Here is an 18737-nt window from a genome sequence, read left to right on the forward strand (position 1 = left end):
TCCCAGTTGGGTCTGAGCCCCTCCAGGCATGAGCTCTGGGCTTGGTGGGGGGGCAGCTGGGGACCCGCCTGCCTGGGTGAGCCAGAGCCTCCCGTCTTCCCTGTGGGTGCCTCTGAGGGCACCCCACAGGGTCCTGGGCCCTGGCGTAGCCTCCCCGGGGCGACCCCTTCAGTTGCTGAACCTGTTCCTGCTCTCCACCCCTGCAAGCTCAGGGCCACGCCGGCAGCTCCTGCTGCCTCCCTGCGCCTTCCCGCCAGGCACGAGGTGAACGCAGGGGCCTGGGGGGCCTGGAGGAGTGCTGCCCAGCCCCTCCCATGGTCCAGTCCGGCCAGTTTCCTAAGTGGTCACGGTGCCCAGCAGGGGTGGTCGCTGAGGTCATCGCGTGGTCTGGGTCCCATCTTGTGCGTGGGGACCCGAGGCGGTTCAGGGGTGGAGGAGCGCTGGGCAGCACAAGCCTGTGCTTGTCCCCGGGGACGGGGAGTCTCGCACTCCATGGACCCAAGGAGGGAGCGGGTGCCCGGGATCCCCCTCACCATCCAGGCCACCGGGGTTTGTGCTGGGCAGGGCGCGGCATGGCCTGGGGACAGTTGCCCTGGTTTCTTGTGGCTGGAGTGTGGTGATCCAGGATGCGTCCCCTTCCAGGAGTCCTGCGTGTTCAGTAGCCCCAGGGGTGGGCAGGGCTGGTGACCCCGCCTGTAGGGTTGGAGGTCAGAGGCAGAGGGTCTGGTCCTGGTGTCTGCGTCCCACCGTGAGGACCCCGAAGGCTCACAGCTCTGGTCTGAGGATGCCTGTGACCTCAGGCTCCCGGCACCTGCAGTCTGGTGGCCAGAGGTCCTGACCCATCGGTTTCTGCTGGGGGCGACAGTCCAGCCTCCTTCAGCTGCGGAGCTTGGGGTCAAGGCCCCCAGGAGTCCTGGAACTTGCCAGGAGCCCCCCAACCCCAGGGGGGGCAGTGGGCCGCAGCGAGGGCCAGGAAAGCAGCTCTGATGTTTGAAGGAGAGAACTTTACTGACCTAGGTCACACGGGAGACCCTTGAGGCTGGGGACGCACGGCCATGTGACCACGCTGGGGTGAGGGCCTGAAACCAGATGTTTGGGGGAGCATCCTGGGGACCTCGGGATGTGGACGTGCGGCCAGAAGGAGAGTTTGCCATAGCCCACGTCGCCCTTGGGCCTGAGAGGGGCTGAGGGTAGTTCTGAGAGGGACGCTGACCCTTTCCTGCAGGAGATGGGAACCCCAGGGAGAGCAGCCCTTTCCTCAACAGCGTGGAGCTGGAGAGAGAGAGTCACTTGGAAGGGAAGAACATGGCGCTTTTTGAGGTAACTTTAGGTGCTCGGGGCAGTGCCTTTTACCCAGAAAAGTAAAGCAGCCCCAGGCTGGCGATGGGCGCGGGTCCAAGGCCAGGGCCATCCCCCTCTTCACGCTGGTGGGCAGAAGCTGGGCAGCGCTGCCCGGGCCTCTTGCACTCCTCATGCACACAGATGCCAGGTGCCCTCCGGGCCCCTGGTCTGGGCTGCTTGCCCTCTGGGAGCCCTTTGAACCCCGAGCCCAGACCATCTCAAGGCTCTGGCCCCACCGTGGGTGCGGGGTCCCCTGGCCCTACTCTGTGCTGACCCGACTCAGGCCTGCTGGGCAGGCCACCAGGGCCTCTCTGGCTCCTTGCAGCCTGTGGCTCGGCACCAGCGGTGGGCAGAGGGGCCTGCTGGCCTGGGGTGTCGGAGGACCTGACTCACATGCCTGTGCCTGGTGCTTCCTGCCTCACAGGAGGAGATGGACAGCAACCCCATGGTGTCCTCCCTGCTGAACAAGCTGGCCAACTACACCAACCTGAGCCAGGGCGTGGTGGAGCACGAGGAGGACGAGGACAGCCGACGGAGGGAGGCCAAGGTACCGCCACGCTGCCCTGCCGCCTGCACTTGCTGCCTTGTCCCCGCCCGTCCCTGCCCATGCTGACTGCTGGCCACAGGCAGCCCTGGCAGTGTCTAGTCAGGATGCGCTCAGTGTCGCGCTCAGTGTCACGGCAGATCAGCCTTTCTTTCTCCAGGTGCCCGTCACCTTCGCTCCCCTCGGGCTCAGCCGACATCTAGAACATGGGCCACACCTGGGTGTGGTCAGGTTGTGCCCTCCCACCTGAGTCTGTCCAGACTGCAACCCAGAGGGGAGCGGCCTTCTTCCCCTCTGCCCAGGGTCCTGCAGGGCTGCCTTCTGCCCTCTGCCCCCTGCCCCCTGCCCCCTGCCCTCCGCCCTCACCGTTCTCCCTCAGCCACTGCCCCAGCCTAATGCCTTTTCCCAGGGTCCATTGCTTGAGGATTTCTCCCTAGGAGTCCCTCCTAAGGAAGAGTGGAGCCCCAGGGAGGGTTCTCGTGGGGGACGGCTCCAGGGGGGTCTGAATGTGGGAGCCGTAGGAGGAAAGGTCCCTGGGCCCAAGAGGGTGCCTCAGCCCTGACGCAGGTTGGCCCCGGGGAGGGCCGCAGACCCCTGAGGCAGAGGCCCAGATCCACGCAGGTGTCCGCGCGTCCCCCTTCCCTCGGCTTCTTGCAAACAGATCCAACAAAGAGCCTTTGAGCAGGCCCACCTCCCGAGGACACGAGGGCTTGAAGGTCAGGGGCCCCAGGCTCCTCAGAGGCCAGCATCCCGTGTCGGCACGGGCTCCCCGAGTCGGGCTGGGAGGAGACGTGTCCACCTCGCTCTCAGCCCACCAAGGCCCAGTTTCCTGTGAAGGGTGGGGTCTGTGGTGCCAGGAGGGCTGCTGAGGCAGGAGCTGGGTGCTTCCATCCTGGTGGCCCCCCTGTGGGGGTGATGGCCAAGGCCCCAGGGTGTGCAACGGCCGAGGCCCTCCCCAGCCACATCCTGAACACCTCCCCCGTGAGCGTCCAGCCTGACCTTGGCCTCCACAGCCCTGGGAAGTCAGGCCTTTACGAAGTGCCGGACGTCCCCCTTCCTTCCTCTTAACATAAACACAGCAGAACCAGCACCGCGATTCTGAGACGTGGGACCAATGGGCTGTGGGGACCCGGCCACGTGACTCCTGGGGGCAGGCACAGGGGCAGTGTCCTCAGAAGCCTCTGGACCACACCTCCTGCGGTCCCCTGCTGGGGCCTGCCCACTGCCGGGCACAGACTTTGCGTGGGGGAAGGAGTCACGGTGGGGATCTGTGCCTGACGTGTTCTGGGGTTTCGTCCCCGCCCCGGCACTGCCTCGTGACATCCAAGTGCTTTCAGGACGCAGGCCTGCTTGGTGCAGACAGATGGGTCTGTCCCCCAGGGAAAGTGCCCGCTCCTCCCACCGAGCTCTCTGGCAAGTGTCTAGTTGGATGCCCAGGTCAGGCCCTAGGACATCCCCACCCCACCCAGGCACCCAGCTCTGGCTGCAGTGCCCTGAGGATGTGGTGCTGGTCCCTGGGCTGTTTCAGTCGATGCCAGGATAGGGCCACCTGTGCTTCTCTGCAGAGCCCCTGTGTCCTGAGGTGGTCACCTGCTCAGGGGACCAGTGAGGTCCCGGGATGGAGGGGCTGGGGCTTCCCTGGTCCCCCCACCGAGCACACAGCTAGTTTGGAGGCGGACACTGGCTTCCAGCCAGGACCATCGGTCTGGGCACCTTCTCAGCATGTCCGTCTCCTGAGCTGTGACTGGTCGAGGGATCTCTGCAAGTGGCCTTTCAGGAGTAAAGTGCTCTTCTAGAAGACGCGGGTCCCGGCGCTGGCCACAGGACGAGCTCCGGGATGCTAGGACCTGGAGCTGTCCCAGCATGGCTCTGCCTGAGGGGTTGCTCTGTGTCCAGGGTCCGTGGGCCACCCACACCCTGGGTCAGCCTTCCTGGGGTCAGCCGTGGCCTTGTGTCTGGGGCATTTTACACCGTTCTTGCTTTTTCCCAGCTGAGAATCCCAACGCCTTTCTCTGCCCACTTGACTTGCAGAGCTCAGAGCGAAACCACCTCTGTCACCTGCACCACAAATGCTGTCTCCCAGGCCTGTGGCGGGAGGTGTGGGCCAGCTCTGCCCTGGCCCGGCTCCCTTGTGTGCAGCTGCCCAGCCCAGCAGGGGCCTCACTGCCAGGTCATCCTGGGGCTCAGAACTAGGCTCCTACTCACAGACCAGAGCTTCCCGTGTGCCCAGGACCCCCAGGGCCTCGGGGTCACAGGGCCTGGGACTCTCTTCCATCCCATGGCCGCCACCCCATGACCACGAGTCCCCCTGGACGGGCTCCCTGGACAGCAGTGCTCTCTTGCAGGCCCCGCGCATGGGCACCTTCATCGGCGTCTACCTGCCCTGCCTGCAGAACATCCTGGGCGTCATCCTCTTCCTGCGCCTGACGTGGATCGTGGGCGCGGCCGGCGTGCTGGAGTCCTTCCTCATCGTCTCCCTGTGCTGCACCTGCGTGAGTGGCCGGTCTCCCTGGAGGCCTGGGGGTGGTGTCCTTGCCCGCAGGAGCCTCCGTGGTGCTGGGTCCCTGTGCGTCCGGCTGGGGCTCTGTCCAGGGGAGGGAGGTCCTTGGAGAGGCTGGCCATTGTCCCACGGAGCCTTGCCCGGCACACTGTGGGGAGCTTACAGCCCCCACCCCGTGTCACGTGCCAGTGTCACCAGGATGCTACGGGTCTGTGCTTTTGCAAGGCTGCTGTCCAGTTCAGAAGGGCCTCAGGCACTTCCAGGTCCCCGGGCTCGTAACCCCTTGAGGCCAGACGTGGGGCGCCAGGGCTTCTGCCTCCCTGCGCTGGCTTCTCTGCCACCGCGGCTGCCTCGTCCAGTTTGTCCTCTGGGTGCCCAGCCCTCCAGCCCAGTCCTCTCCCCTGCTCTGGTTAGCAAGAGCTGCTCTAGTCACGGGGTGACCTGGGGGTGGCCTCTCTGGGAAGACTCTGCAGCACAGCTGAGCAGGAGTCTTCTTTAACCACCACCCCCCGCCCCAGACCTTGCTGCCTGTCCCCAGCTGGTCACTCCTGGTGCCCCGAGACAGGCTCTCCTCAGCAGGGGCGGGTAGCTGGAGGCAGGGCCCTCCCTGGCTAACTGGACACCATGGTTGCCCCCGGGGAAGTAGGCACTAGATGGGCCCTGCATCCTGCTGGGTACACTCCTGTGTCCATGAGCAGGCCTAGGTGGACCCCTATCTGGGTCCCTCGAGGAGGTGAACACCTAGATGGACCCTGCCTTTAGGGCTGGGCAGTGTCCCAGTCCAGGGTTCGCCTGCGGGTGCGAGGTGAAGCTTCGTGGTGGGCAGAGAAGGCAGTGGCAGGGCCTGCGCCTCTTGATCCTGGTCACTCAGTGGCTCCTCTGAGATGAGGAGCCCGGGAGTGAGTGGCTGGCCCCAGGCAGCCCAGCGTCTGTGCCTGGGACAGCTTGGAGTTGTCCTCCAAGGCTGCCTGTCTCTCTACAGACGATGCTGACCGCCATCTCCATGAGTGCCATCGCTACCAACGGTGTGGTCCCAGGTAAGGGGCGCCTGCCCTTGGTCTGGAGGAGTCTTGCCCAGTGTGGTACCTGAGCCACGTGCACATGGAGGTCGAGTCCTGTCTGCTTCATGGTGATGGTGACTTGGACCTAAACCCTTCGACTAGGGGTGGCTTGGGCATTGTGCTACTCAGGGACGACACAACGTGGGCCCCGTTCTCAGGGACCTCAGTGCAGACACACCTATACCTGCCTGCTGTCCTCTGTGACCGAGGATGGCATTTTGTGTCCAGGAGGCAGCCTGGACTCTCCTGAAAGCCATGCTGCCCTGTGTGCGGGCAGTGGCTGGCCTGTGGTGCCCTGCCCGGGCCGGGGCAGGTGTGTTGCTGCGTCTGTGAGTGCTGCTGTCTTGGCTGCTTGCTGGAGCGGGCTTGGCAGGCGCTGGACTCGGCAGGCGCTGGACTCGGCCTCTGCTCTCTGGACAGAGGCGGGTGCTCACCATGGGCCCACGCCTTTTTGGTTTTGAGTTTTAACTTGCCGTGGACCGTGGTTCTTCAGCATGCAGTAGTACTAAGCAGGCAAGATGGACCAGCCCAGGGCGTGGGGACGCCTGTGTGCGGGCTGGCCTGGTCCTGTTCCTTCTTGCTTCTCTTTGTCACTTGAGCCCGTGGAGTCCCACCTGTTCACTTGAACCTGCGTCACCATGTAGTTACCCCTGCAGGGAGTGTGAGTGGAATGGGGCCTGGGGCCTGCGTCCTGCGAAGTTTTGTCCCAGCTAGAGGGGCAGCGGGATGCCCCTCCAGATGAATAAGGGAATGGTGACGTGCTAGTGGACACATGCGTGATAATTAACAAGCACGTCAGTTCACAGCCCGGGTCGTGACCACCCGCTGCCCCTCATGTCCCTCTGTGGGCAGCTGAGCTTGCTCTGCACTGAGGCCCTGGCTTTCCGCCCCTCCCAGCCTCTGCTGGCTGAGCTCAGGACAAAGCTCCGTGGCCTGGCCGTGGTGCTGCCGGGGGAGGGAGGTGCCGGCAGGATTGGGATGGGGGAGGGTGCACCCCAGGAGTGCTCTGGACCTTCCTGGTGTCCTGCTGAGCTGTGATGGTCTGGGTGCACCCACTTGTTGGTGGACAGACCAGGGAGGGGTGGCAGGCCATGGCCACCACCATGCACTGAGGACTCTTCAGAGTGATGCAGAATGTACCAAGCAGCTCCCCAAGGACCTTGGGCCCCTGATTTCTTTTTTTAACTAAAGTCACATGGACCTCTTGGTGGGAGCCACTTGGACTCTGGGTGGAGTGGCCCTTGACGCCATCTCTTTCCACAGGAGGGCTGGCACCAGGGCTCAGGGTCCCCTGCAGTTTTGAGGTGGGACTGGGCCATGTCCCTCCGCAGGGCCACGCTTTGCCATCTGGCCCCAGGGGTGCGCTCCCTGATGGCTGCTCTCTCTGCTGCTTGTAGCTGGAGGTTCGTACTACATGATATCCCGCTCGCTGGGGCCTGAGTTTGGAGGGGCCGTGGGTCTCTGCTTCTACCTGGGCACCACCTTTGCAGGCGCCATGTACATCCTGGGCACCATTGAGATCTTCTTGGTGAGTCTGTGGTTTGCAGTGGTCCCTTGCCAAGGCGTTCCGCCCAGGGACCAGTCTGCATGCTGCTGAAAGGGCGCCATCCATGCCTCCCCCTTGGCACCATGCTGCCCCTCTGACTGTGCCCTGCCCTGCACTCCTCCAGAGCCGGACCCCTGCCCCCTTGCCTTGGGCTGTGGATGGAGCACTGGGTGCCAGCTCTCTGCGGTGGCAGGTGTCCCTCGGGACACCCTCACGTCCTCTCCGTGAGGAGCACCTGCTGCTTCCCGCGTGTCTGAGCCCTGGGTGGCAGTGTGGCCTTGTGGTCTGTGTGCTCCGGAGAAAGGCCTGGAACCCCCAGGCACGGCCCCTTGACAGGACCCTGGCCCCACCCCTGTTGTCCCTGCTTCTTGATGCGCCTTCTGGGCGGTGTGTTTGCCCACGGCTGCCGCTGGCTGGTGGTCTGCATCCTCAGTGCAAGGCTTTCCCCAGGTTGGAGCTGGAGTGCTCGCCCTGGGTGTGTGGACTGAGCAGGGACAGGGTGTTGGCCTTGAGTCCTGGACCTTGCCCGCCCCCTGCTTGCTGGATCCCAGAGCTGGGGCTGGGGCTGGCCTCTGCTCTGAGCGGCTCCCCTGCAGAGGAGGCCCTCCTGCCTTCTCAAGGGGGCACACAGAGCCTGGGCTCCCACACATTCTGATTCGGGTCTGGGCCAGGGCCTGGGACTGCTGCTGGTACCCAAAGCTGGATCCTTGTCCCCAGTGCCAATCCAAGAACAAGGACATGGTTTTGAGAAAAAGGGAAAAAGAAGGTTTATTGCTCTGCTAGCAAAGGAGAGACCCAGGGGACTCCTGTCCCAGAGGCTGTGATTCTGCCCCTCAGCAGGACCAGGGGCAGTTAAGGGGTGACTCCAGGGCTACATTCCCATGTTCTCTGTTGGAGTGTGATCCACTTGTTAATTTGGGAGACAGACATTTCTGAATCTTCTGGTGCCATCCCCCAAGTCTGGATGCCTTCATCCCTATGGTGGGTGTGTGCTCAGGGACAGGTAACTCTGCCTGGGATGGGGGAGAAAGGTAATGAGTTTCCCCTGAGATGGCCTGAGCAGCAAGGGCTGTGTTTGGAGCATAAAGTGGACACTATTACATTTCTAGCAAGTTCCTCATGCACCAGTTGGTGCTGGGCCGTACCCAGGCAGCTAGGCTCTGGACTGTCGCCCTCTGCCTGGCCAGTGTCTGCTGGTCCTAGTCAAGCCCCAGGTGTGGCTGCCCGGGTGGCAGGCTGGCCACCTGGTGGCTCTCTGGAGGCTGCAGCCAGTTAGAGCAGCCACAGTGCAGGACAGTGAGCTGCCCTGCCTCTCCCAGGGCTGTGGCTGGGACCCTGCCCCTCGCCACTCTGGCCTGTCTGCCAGGGAGGGCCTGGGGCAGGGCGACCACTCTGGAAGGTGAAGGGCAGTCTTATCCTGGTCCTGGAAACACCACAGGTCACAGGCTGGCCCAGTTGTCGGGAGTGACTCAAGGACATGGGACCTGGGGCGGTGTCCACTGCCTGTGATCTGTGCAGTGGGCCTCCCCCAGGGTCCCCGTGTCTCAGTGCCTGATGTGCTTTCTCTGAGGCTCCAAGGGTCTGTGCGAAGCCCCTGTGTGGGATCCTGGACGGGGGCCCTCTGGGCCGGCGGGCCTTGCTGACTGCCTTGCTCCCTGCAGACCTACATCTCCCCCAGCGCGGCCATCTTCCAGGCCACGGAGGCGGGCGGCGAGGCCGCGGCGCTGCTGAACGACATGCGTGTGTACGGCAGCTGCACGCTGGCCCTCATGGCCATGGTGGTCTTCGTGGGCGTGAAGTACGTCAACAAGCTGGCCCTGGTCTTCCTGGCCTGCGTGGTGCTCTCCATCCTGGCCATCTATGCCGGTGTCATCAAGACGGCCTTCGACCCGCCCGACATCCCGTGAGTGGGGGCCGCTGGCCATGGCCCTGGCGGGAGGCCCTCGGGTTCTGCAGCCTCTGCCCTCAGCCTAGGACGCGGCTGTTCTCCGGGCTGGGCGTGGCCCTGGGCCGTCCCTCCTTCCCTGGAGGAAGCTGGGGTGCAGCCGGTCCCTGTGCAGGTAGCGGGTCTGGGCACACCATAGGGACGGAGGCTGGTGCGGGCCCAGCTCACCACTGGTGGCCGGCAGCCCTGTGGACCACTGGGCAGCGGACTTCTCCAGAGTCTTCCTGCACCCTCATGGAAGGCCCTCCCGTTGGGCCCTTTCCTTGTCTCCCTCGTGGATGAGGAGGTTGCGGGGGGTGGCCAGCGTCAGAGAGCAAGTGGGCCTGTAGGACGGGCCACCACCCATCCGTGGAGCAGGACTGAAGGAGCCTGGCCCTGTGGGCTGGCTGAGTGGGGCCCAGGGCCTGGGCTGGTAGGGACTGGGGCAGGACTGGACTGGACCCTCTAGTGTGTGGGGTCAGCATGAGCTGGCACTGGGCAGCCCCTAAGAGTCCTGAGCTGCTGCAGCTAGAGTAGGTGCTGTCCCTGGTGTGTGGCCCTGGCTGCCATGGTGGCTGTGGCACGTCAGAGCCCTTGGGAGATCCTGTGGGTCAGCTGTGGAAGTGGTGAGATGGGGGTCTGCCTCCCCGTGCAGGGTCTGCCTCCTCGGGAACCGCACCCTTGCCAAGCGCAGCTTCGAGGCCTGTGCCAAGATGCACGTTGCCAGCAATGGCACGCTGACCACCGCGCTCTGGAGCCTCTTCTGCAACAGCTCCAGCCCCAGCGCCTCCTGCGACGAGTACTTTGTGCAGAACAATGTCACTGAGATCCAGGGCATCCCTGGTGTGGCCAGCGGTGTCCTCCTGGGTAAGGAGGGCAGGTCCGGCTAGGGAAGGGTGCGGGATGCTATCCTGTGGACATGGCCAGGATGGCCAGCCCTCCCCAGCTGCTGCCAACCAGCCTTGGGCTCCCGTGCAGCCCCCGACCCTCCCTGAGCCAAAGAAGCCACATGTGTGTTAGGCCAGCAAGTTGACTCCAGGCTGGTGGTTGTCTGTACCCTGCCCCGGGGACGGGCCTGGTGTGTGGGGGACAGCATGAGCTGGTACTGGGCTGCGGCTGCCCCATTGTGTTTGGCTGGGACTGTATGTGTCCGTGCTGGAGCCTGGGCTCAGCCCCTAGGAGGCGGCCCTCTGAACAGGCCTCTGCGGGGGCTTTGTGGGGCACAGAGGGGCAAGTCTGGCCATGAAGTCTCCCCTGTGGGGAGGGCCTACAGCGCATGCAGGTGGCATGAACCTGTGCTGGCCCAGCTGGGGTCTGCCTGGGAAGTCTGCCTGGGAGGTCTGCGGATAGTGGGGTCCCTGGAGCACCTGGTCAGCATGTGCAGGCCCTGGGTCCTGCTGCACTTAGTGGTGCAGGACGAGGTGCCCTCTGGGCATGTGTGAGCTTTCCTGCAGTGCTGGAGTCTTGGCTCAGAGGTTTGGGGAGGGGGTTCCCAGATGTGGTTCCCACTGGGCATCCTCCTTTAAAGGTGGACCTGGGGAGAGTGTGAGCCTTCCCCGCCTCCGTGGTGGCCTGTGTGGCCCCAGGAGCCCTGACACAGGGTTCCAGAGTCTCAGGAGGACGTCTCCTTGCCTGACCTGTTCTTCCTGCAGATAACCTTTGGAGCGCGTACTCGGACAAGGGGGCATTTGTGGAGAAGGAGGGCGTGCCGTCCGTGCCTGTGTCCGAGGAGAGCCGGGCCAGCGGGCTGCCGTACGTCCTCACGGACATCATGACCTACTTCACCATGCTCGTGGGCATCTACTTCCCCTCCGTGACAGGCGAGTCTCCTGTCCTCCCCGTCCCTCCCGTGCTCCGCTCCCCCGCCAGTGCAGAGCCCCAGGACCCAGCTCAGTGGCCCAAGGTGGCTGCCGGGTCTGCACGGCCCTGCAGTGCCCTCTGGGTGCAGGCCAGCCAGGCGTGCCTGTGGGTGCGTGGACCTCCGCAGCTGGGTTTCCCCACACACAGGCTGCAGTGCAGCTGCTGGTGCGGCTGGGGCAGCGTCAGGCACTGGGTGGCTGCTCCCGGGGGTCTGGTGGGAGAGGGCTGACTGAGGGCAGCCTGGCATGGCCAGAGCTGTCTCAGGGCCATGTGCCTGCAACCCTGGGTGCCATCAGGCTGCAAGTCAGTCAGCACTGGGCTCCGTCTTCTGGAGTCTGTGACCTGGGACCGAGGGTGAACTGAGGTGGCAGGATCCTGGGCACGCTGGGGACCCGCTGGCCTCGCTTTGCAGCTTGGAGGAGGTTATTGAGACCTCCATGTCCCGCGGAGGGCCTCTGGGGTCCTCAGCCTGGCCCCTGTAGCAGCCATCCTGCGGAGTGGAGAGAGGAGGCCTGGGCCCTCTGGGCCAGCTCGTCCATAGTGCAGCGGCTGCGGGTGCCTATGGGGGCAGCTGTGGCCTGGCTGGCCCTTGCTGAGGGCCTCGGGCGTGCCTCGCCAGGGCTGCCTGTTACGTCACTCCTCCTGTCTGCCTCTGCAGGTATCATGGCAGGATCCAACCGTTCCGGGGACCTCAGGGACGCCCAGAAGTCCATCCCCACAGGGACCATCTTGGCCATTGTCACCACGTCTTTTATCTGTATCCTTGAGTGGACCCTGGCCTCCCCACTTACACAGCAGCAGCCTGGGGGGGCTTTCCAGGTCCGGTGGGTCCTGGCCGTGCCTCTGCCCTCCCTGGTGCTGTGGGTGCTGTGGGGCGATGCGCCCAACCAAACGCCACAGCTGGATTCCCTCAGGGTGGCCATGTGCCACGATGTTGACCTTTGGCTTGGCAACCCACACTGTCATGTCTGACGGGACGTGTGTGGCCACAGCTGATGGTGACTGGCGTGCACACACGGCCCGGGTGGGCTAGGACTCCAGGCGCCTTCCTTCGAGCCGAGGTCCACCTCCTGCCAGGTCTCCTGCTGTTCCCCAGAGCACACACACACTGCAGGCCAAGCGCACCCTGACCCCTGGAAGCCCCGGACAGAGATGGAGAGAGAGGAGGACTGAAGACCCTGGGGTCTGGGCACAGCAGTGGGTCAGGGGGTGGGGATGGGACTCTGGGAACACTGGCCCAGGAGGCCCACTTGGAGCCTGGGATGGGCCCTGCTGGCCAGTGGGCCACCCTCCCCCGCGGCCTGCTGTGCTGTCACTCTGGACTGACCGACCTTGACCTGGCTGCAGATCTCTCCTGCATAGTGCTTTTTGGGGCCTGCATTGAAGGCGTGGTCTTGCGAGATAAGTGCGTTGCTCTCCACGGAGGCTTGGGCAGGCGTGTGTGGTCAGCACCCTCTTTCCTGAGGGCAGCTTCAGCCTTAAAATCGACCTTCCTAGAGCGTCTCAGCTCCACGTCTGAGCTGAGAGCCTTGTGCTGGGGTTGGGTGCCCTCGGCCTGAGCGAGACGCTAACAAGGCACCAGCTTGGGCCCAGAGCCTGGGGAGCCGCGGGGTGCAGCTACGGTGCCTGGCGGGCTGGGGCGTGGGGGCGCAGGTCCAGGATGGTGAGGTGCGGCTGCTGGGTGGGGAGCAGTGAGTGGAGACCTCAGGGCCTTGCTGGGTTGCCAACAGGAGGCTGGTGCTGCCCGGCCCGTGAGGCGTGGCCCGGCAGCGAGAGGTGCCCTCGACACCAGAACCCCTCAGGGTCCTGGTGGGGTCTCTGGTCGGGAGGGGTCTTGGGCCTGGTCCCTTGACTTTCCTCCTGAGGAGCCCCCCTGCCCTTCCACCAGGTCCACTCACTCGGGAGTCAGGGTCTCTGATTGGTCCTTGGGAAGCTGTACCAACTGCCCACCCTGCTTGCTCACAGGTTTGGGGAAGCCCTGCAAGGGAACCTGGTCATCGGCATGCTGGCCTGGCCGTCCCCTTGGGTCATTGTCATCGGCTCCTTCTTCTCCACCTGTGGTGCTGGCCTGCAGAGCCTGACGGGGGCGCCCCGTCTGCTGCAGGCTATTGCCCGTGATGGCATCGTCCCCTTCCTGCAGGTGAGCCCTTGGCCCAGGCTGTGGTAGGTGGACAGGAAGGAGCCCTGGGAAGGTCGGGGTCCTGTGTGTGAGGGTCCCTGAGGGTCTGCTCCCTAACCCTAACCCTAACCCTTAGGGTAAAGAGAACAGACACGTGATCCACCCCAACCAGTGGTCACTATCCCTCTGGATGCTGGGCTAAGTGTGTGGTGTGGTGGGCAGAGCAGCCCCTGCCCTCCCGGCCTGCAGATGCCTCTGAGATTTATTCTGCGAGCAGCCGTGAGGCCCATGTTGGTCCTCCTTGCCTGAGGGGGACGCTCCCTGCTGTCCCACTGCACGGCAGCCAGGGCCTGGGTGTCTGGGGACCTCCTGCAGAGCATAGGACGTTGGTGGCATGCCGATGAGTGACCGGGCCACAGGAGTGCACCACACCTGCAGTTAGACCTCAAAATAAAAAGTCGGGGACACAGTCAGCGGTAGTGCTCATCCGGCATGGGTGGACCTGGGTCCATCCTTAGTGGTCCCCGGGCCCCAGCGCACATGTGCACACCCGGGAGAAAAGGTCATTCTCTCTGAGCTGTGGAGGCTGACGTCTGAGCTCGAGGTGTCACGCACGGGCTGGCTATCAGGGCCTCTTCTTGTTGGGACTTCTTCCCGGGCCCAGGTGGTCTGTCCTGGTGACGGGTTGTGGAGGCTGGGCTTCTGATCTTGCGTCTTTGGCGGCCCCCGCTGGCGGGCGCTGGGTGGCTCACCCGAGGGAGACCCTTCCTGCCCCCAGCCCACCTGCCTCCTCCCTGCAGGTGTTCGGACATGGGAAGGCCAACGGGGAGCCCACCTGGGCCCTGCTGCTCACCACCCTCATCTGTGAAATGGGCATCCTCATTGCCTCCCTGGACAGTGTGGCCCCCATCCTGTCCATGTGAGTGGCCCCGTGAGGGCACAGGGCCATCATGCATTCGGGAAGGTGCAGGAGACAGCCAGGGCAGCAGGCCACAGGCTCACGTGGGTGCCGGGCTGTCTGGTCAGCCAAGGCTGGCGTGGCTGACTGAAGGCGGCTGGGGTGGACACCAGGGCTGTGCCACACGTGGCTCTCGGTGGCAGGGCGGGATGTGTCCGCGAGACCTGTCAGCTACTGGAGCTGGACTTGGGGATGAGTGAGACTCCCATGGTGGGGGGACCCTGGTGTGGACAGGGGACCCCGAGGAGTGCAGTAGTGAGCAGAGTGTGGACAGGGCAGCCGGTTGGGGCCACCGTTGGCTGAGTGGTCAGTGGCCCCTTGTGCTGCCCACCTGCTGCAGGTTCTTCCTCATGTGCTACATGTTTGTGAACCTGGCCTGCGCGGTGCAGACCCTGCTGCGAACACCCAACTGGCGTCCACGCTTCAAGTACTACCACTGGTAAGGGTGTACTACCACTGGTAAGGGTGTACTACCACTGGTAAGGGTGTACTACCACTGGTAAGGGTACCTCAAGGCTGGCGGCGGCCTGGGCCGGGAGCCCCGTTGCCCTGCAGAACCAGCCTGCAAAGCCCAGAGCCTGTGGCCTGTCTGCCTCCAAGCTCTTTGTCCACCCCAGGACACATGTGGGCCTCTTGGGCCCACCTGTGGTCAGCCTGGACTGGGAGGGCCTGACAGGCAGGTGGCCAGCACATTGGAAGGGTCATGGAGGGAAGGGCAGTTTCTGTGGGCAGCCGCACGGGTGCTGGACCGGGAGCTGGGCAGCGGCACCTGAGCTCTGTGCCCCCCAGGACGCTGTCCTTCCTCGGCATGAGCCTGTGCCTGGCCCTGATGTTCATCTGCTCCTGGTACTATGCCCTCTTCGCCATGCTCATCGCCGGCTGCATCTACAAGTACATCGAGTACCGCGGGTGAGTGGCGCCCCGCGCAGCTGTGACCTGCCTCTGTGGCTTCCCTGTCCTGGACCAAAGTCCCGAAACCAGCCTGGCACGGAGTGGGCTGCTTGAGAAAGTGAGGTAGCCACCGTGGCCCCACGTGGTGGCCTTCTTCCTCTTGAACTCTGACCTGTTGTGGTCAGGTCCAGCCCCTTCTGGCTCCTGGCCCTCTGGGCTTTCCCAGGAGACCCAGCCTGTTGGATGGCCCACCTGGCCCTGATGGGGGTGGGTGCCAGGGCAGAATTGTCCTCCCTTTCTTTCCTGGCAGCTAGACAGGGGCTGGGGTCCCTGGCCAGCTCTGCCCAAGGTCACTGTCTGCTCTTCAGAGCACATTTCCTTCACTTGAACTGCCCTCTGTCCCTGATGGTACTGTTGGTCAGTCCCACACAGGGGGCTGGTCCCTGCTGCTTCCACCTCCCTGTTCCCCCAGGGTCCCCATGTCCCTGTCTGCCTCCGAAAGCCTCTGTTAACTAGGGTCGCAGAGACCCCACGGGTGCCCTGCCAGAGGTACTGCTGGGCCCAGCACCCGCTCTGCCCACAGGGCTGAGAAGGAGTGGGGAGACGGCATCAGGGGCCTGTCTCTGAACGCTGCTCGCTACGCCCTACTACGCCTGGAGCACGGGCCACCCCACACCAAGAACTGGAGGTGAGTGGGCCCCAGCCCTGGGGCAGAGAGGAGCGGGGACAGAGAGGAGGGAGGGCAGAGAGGAGCGGGGGCAGTGAGGAGGGAGGGCAGGGAGGAGGGAGGGCAGGGAGGAGGGAGGGCAGGGAGGAGGGAGGACAGAGAGGAGGGAGGGCAGAGAGGAGGGAGGGCAGAGAGGAGGGAGGGCAGAGAGGAGGGAGGGCAGAGAGGAGGGAGGGCAGTGAGGAGGGAGGGCAGGGAGGAGGGAGGGGGCAGAGAGGACCAGGGGCAGAGAGAAGAAAGGGCAGGGAGGAGGGAGGGCAGGGAGGAGGGAGGGCAGGGAGGAGGGAGGGCAGTGAGGAGGGAGGGCAGAGGGAGGGAGGGCAGAGAGGAGGGAGGGCAGTGAGGAGGGAGGGCAGGGAGGAGGGAGGGGGCAGAGAGGACCAGGGGCAGAGAGAAGAAAGGGCAGGGAGGAGGGAGGGCAGGGAGGAGGGAGGGCAGAGAGGAGGGAGGGCAGAGAGGAGGGAGGGCAGAGAGGAGGGAGGGCAGAGAGGAGGGAGGGCAGTGAGGAGGGAGGGCAGGGAGGAGGGAGGGGGCAGAGAGGACCAGGGGCAGAGAGAAGAAAGGGCAGGGAGGAGGGAGGGGCCAGGGAGGAGGGAGAGCAGGGAGGAGGGAGGGCAGTGAGGAGGGAGGGCAGAGAGGAGGGAGGGCAGGGAGGAGGGAGGGGGCAGAGAGGACCAGGGGCAGAGAGAAGAAAGGGCAGGGAGGAGGGAGGGCAGGGAGGAGGGAGGGCAGGGAGGAGGGAGGGCAGTGAGGAGGGAGGGCAGAGGGAGGGAGGGCAGAGAGGAGGGAGGGCAGAGAGGAGGGAGGGCAGTGAGGAGGGAGGGCAGGGAGGAGGGAGGGGGCAGAGAGGACCAGGGGCAGAGAGAAGAAAGGGCAGGGAGGAGGGAGGGGCCAGGGAGGAGGGAGAGCAGAGAGGAGGGAGGGCAGTGAGGAGGGAGGGCAGAGAGGAGGGAGGGCAGTGAGGAGGGAGGGCAGGGAGGAGGGAGGGCAGGGAGGAGGGAGGGCAGAGAGGAGGGAGGGCAGAGAGGAGGGAGGGCAGTGAGGAGGGAGGGCAGGGAGGAGGGAGGGCAGAGAGGAGGGAGGGCAGAGAGGAGGGAGGGCAGGGAGGAGGGAGGGCAGGGAGGAGGGAGGGGCCAGGGAGGAGGGAGAGCAGAGAGGACCAGGGGCAGAGAGGAGGGAGGGCAGAGAGGAGGGAGGGCAGGGAGGAGGGAGGGCAGTGAGGAGGGAGGGCAGGGAGGAGGGAGGGCAGAGAGGAGGGAGGGCAGAGAGGAGGGAGGGCAGAGAGGAGGGAGGGCAGGGAGGAGGGAGGGCAGGGAGGAGGGAGGGCAGAGAGGAGGGAGGGCAGTGAGGAGGGAGGGCAGAGAGGAGGGAGGGCAGGGAGGAGGGAGGGCAGGGAGGAGGGAGGGCAGAGAGGAGGGAGGGCAGAGAGGAGGGAGGGCAGAGAGGAGGGAGGGCAGTGAGGAGGGAGGGCAGAGGGAGGGAGGGCAGTGAGGAGGGAGGGCAGGGAGGAGGGAGGGCAGGGAGGAGGGAGGGCAGGGAGGAGGGAGGGGCCAGGGAGGAGGGAGAGCAGAGAGGACCAGGGGCAGAGAGGAGGGAGGGCAGAGAGGAGGGAGGGCAGGGAGGAGGGAGGGCAGGGAGGAGGGAGGGCAGAGAGGAGGGAGGGCAGAGAGGAGGGAGGGCAGAGAGGAGGGAGGGCAGTGAGGAGGGAGGGCAGTGAGGAGGGAGGGCAGGGAGGAGGGAGGGCAGGGAGGAGGGAGGGCAGGGAGGAGGGAGGGCAGAGAGGAGGGAGGGCAGGGAGGAGGGAGGGCAGGGAGGAGGGAGGGGCCAGGGAGGAGGGAGAGCAGAGAGGACCAGGGGCAGAGAGGAGGGAGGGCAGAGAGGAGGGAGGGCAGAGAGGAGTGGGGACAGAGGAAGGGGGACAGAGAGGAGCGTGTTGGGGGGTAGAGAGGAAGAAGGCCACCCTCACTTGGAAGCTGTTGTCCTAAAGCTTCTGCCCATAGCCCTTGGGTGGGGTCTTGTTGGGGCCACCACAGAGGCTGGGTCACGAGGGTGGTCCCCAGTACCCCCCACCCCCCACAGGCCCCCTGCGAGTTGCTGGAGAAGGGCAGAGTGTCCCTGATGGTCCCTGCTCTGGGTGTGGCGGCTGGCTCTGAGCTCACCCTGTGGTCCACCTCCATCTCCAGGGGCTGTCACCTGCCCTGCAGGCTCTGGCCTGTGTGGCCAGTAGTGGAGGCCCTGCCTCATGCTCCAGGCACCTCAGACACAGCCTGGCACCTGCCCCCTGCCCTTCCCGTTGACGGCTGAGTCCAGCTACATGTTGCCATGGTCACTGCTGCCCCCCCAGGCCCCAGGTGTTGGTGATGTTGAACCTGGACGCTCAGCGCTGTGTGAAGCACCCCCGCCTGCTGTCCTTCGCCTCACAGCTGAAGGCCGGCAAAGGCCTCACCATTGTGGGCTCAGTGCTGGAGGGCACCTACCTGGACCAGCACCTGGAGGCCCAGCAGGCTGAGGAGGTGCGTGGCAGGTGGCTGTGTGCACAGAGGACGGGGTGTGGCACACGGAGGGCCACCAGTGTGCCCTCTGCCTCGACGGGGGGAATAGTCCTGTGTGCCGCGTGGCCATTCGCGTCACAAGGGCAGGTTGCAGGCCTGAAGGGGCAGGCGTGAGAACCTGAGTGACCCAGTCCTATGCAGCGCAGAGCCCTGAGGGGCTGCCCAGCCTTGACCTCTGCACCTGGAGCCCCTCGCCACAGCCCAGCCTTCCTCCAGGGTTTTGGACCAGCAGCTTGACCGAGTGAGGGCTCTGCTGCCCGATTCTGCCCACCCAGCTCCGTGAACAGAGTGGGGTGTGGGACCCGCGCCTCCCGGGCTCAGTGCTGTGCTGACTCCTGCTGGCCCTGGTCTGGTGGCTCTGTGACACCTGGGTTCCCGCGACTGTTCTTCATTTCCTACCTTTGCACCTGTGTGTTGGGGGAGCCACAAACCTCAAGGCATAGGGGCCACCTGCCTCAGCTGCCTCTGCAGCCCGGGTCCTGTCACCTGCTGGCCCCTCCCTGTGACGTGTTTCATTTGGAACTGGGTCTGCTGGTGGAGCCTCGGTGCCAGACCGGCTCAGGCCCTTCCGCTGTTCCCTCTGGGTCGGTAGGTGTGTCCACCTTTTCCTTGGGGGCCAGGTGGGCCTGATCTTGCTGGCATGTCCTGCAGGGCGCCCTCTGCTTTCCACGTGCTCAGCCCAGCATTCAGTTCAGTCCAGGCTGGTGGCCTGTG

At 65.0% G+C, this 18737-nt stretch overlaps 1 protein-coding gene across 3 annotated transcripts in view; it reads left to right on the forward strand.

Annotated features, from left to right (window-relative positions):
- Slc12a7 (solute carrier family 12 member 7) overlaps positions 1-18737 on the forward strand; it is a 46701-nt gene that overhangs the window by 16128 nt on the left and 11836 nt on the right. For all 3 annotated transcript variants that reach the window (XM_077109493.1, XM_077109494.1, XM_077109495.1), the window contains exons 2-17: positions 1226-1320; positions 1766-1888; positions 4231-4377; positions 5368-5422; positions 6844-6974; positions 8654-8895; positions 9572-9783; positions 10569-10736; positions 11435-11533; positions 12124-12181; positions 12742-12916; positions 13696-13814; positions 14194-14292; positions 14643-14762; positions 15328-15432; positions 17816-17984. In XM_077109493.1, the coding sequence (XP_076965608.1) occupies positions 1226-1320; positions 1766-1888; positions 4231-4377; positions 5368-5422; positions 6844-6974; positions 8654-8895; positions 9572-9783; positions 10569-10736; positions 11435-11533; positions 12124-12181; positions 12742-12916; positions 13696-13814; positions 14194-14292; positions 14643-14762; positions 15328-15432; positions 17816-17984 (2117 nt within the window). The remainder of the gene's footprint in view (positions 1-1225; positions 1321-1765; positions 1889-4230; positions 4378-5367; positions 5423-6843; positions 6975-8653; positions 8896-9571; positions 9784-10568; positions 10737-11434; positions 11534-12123; positions 12182-12741; positions 12917-13695; positions 13815-14193; positions 14293-14642; positions 14763-15327; positions 15433-17815; positions 17985-18737) is intronic.

The sequence above is a fragment of the Callospermophilus lateralis genome, chromosome 5 (genome assembly GCF_048772815.1).
Source record: "Callospermophilus lateralis isolate mCalLat2 chromosome 5, mCalLat2.hap1, whole genome shotgun sequence".
Lineage (NCBI taxonomy): Eukaryota > Metazoa > Chordata > Mammalia > Rodentia > Sciuridae > Callospermophilus > Callospermophilus lateralis.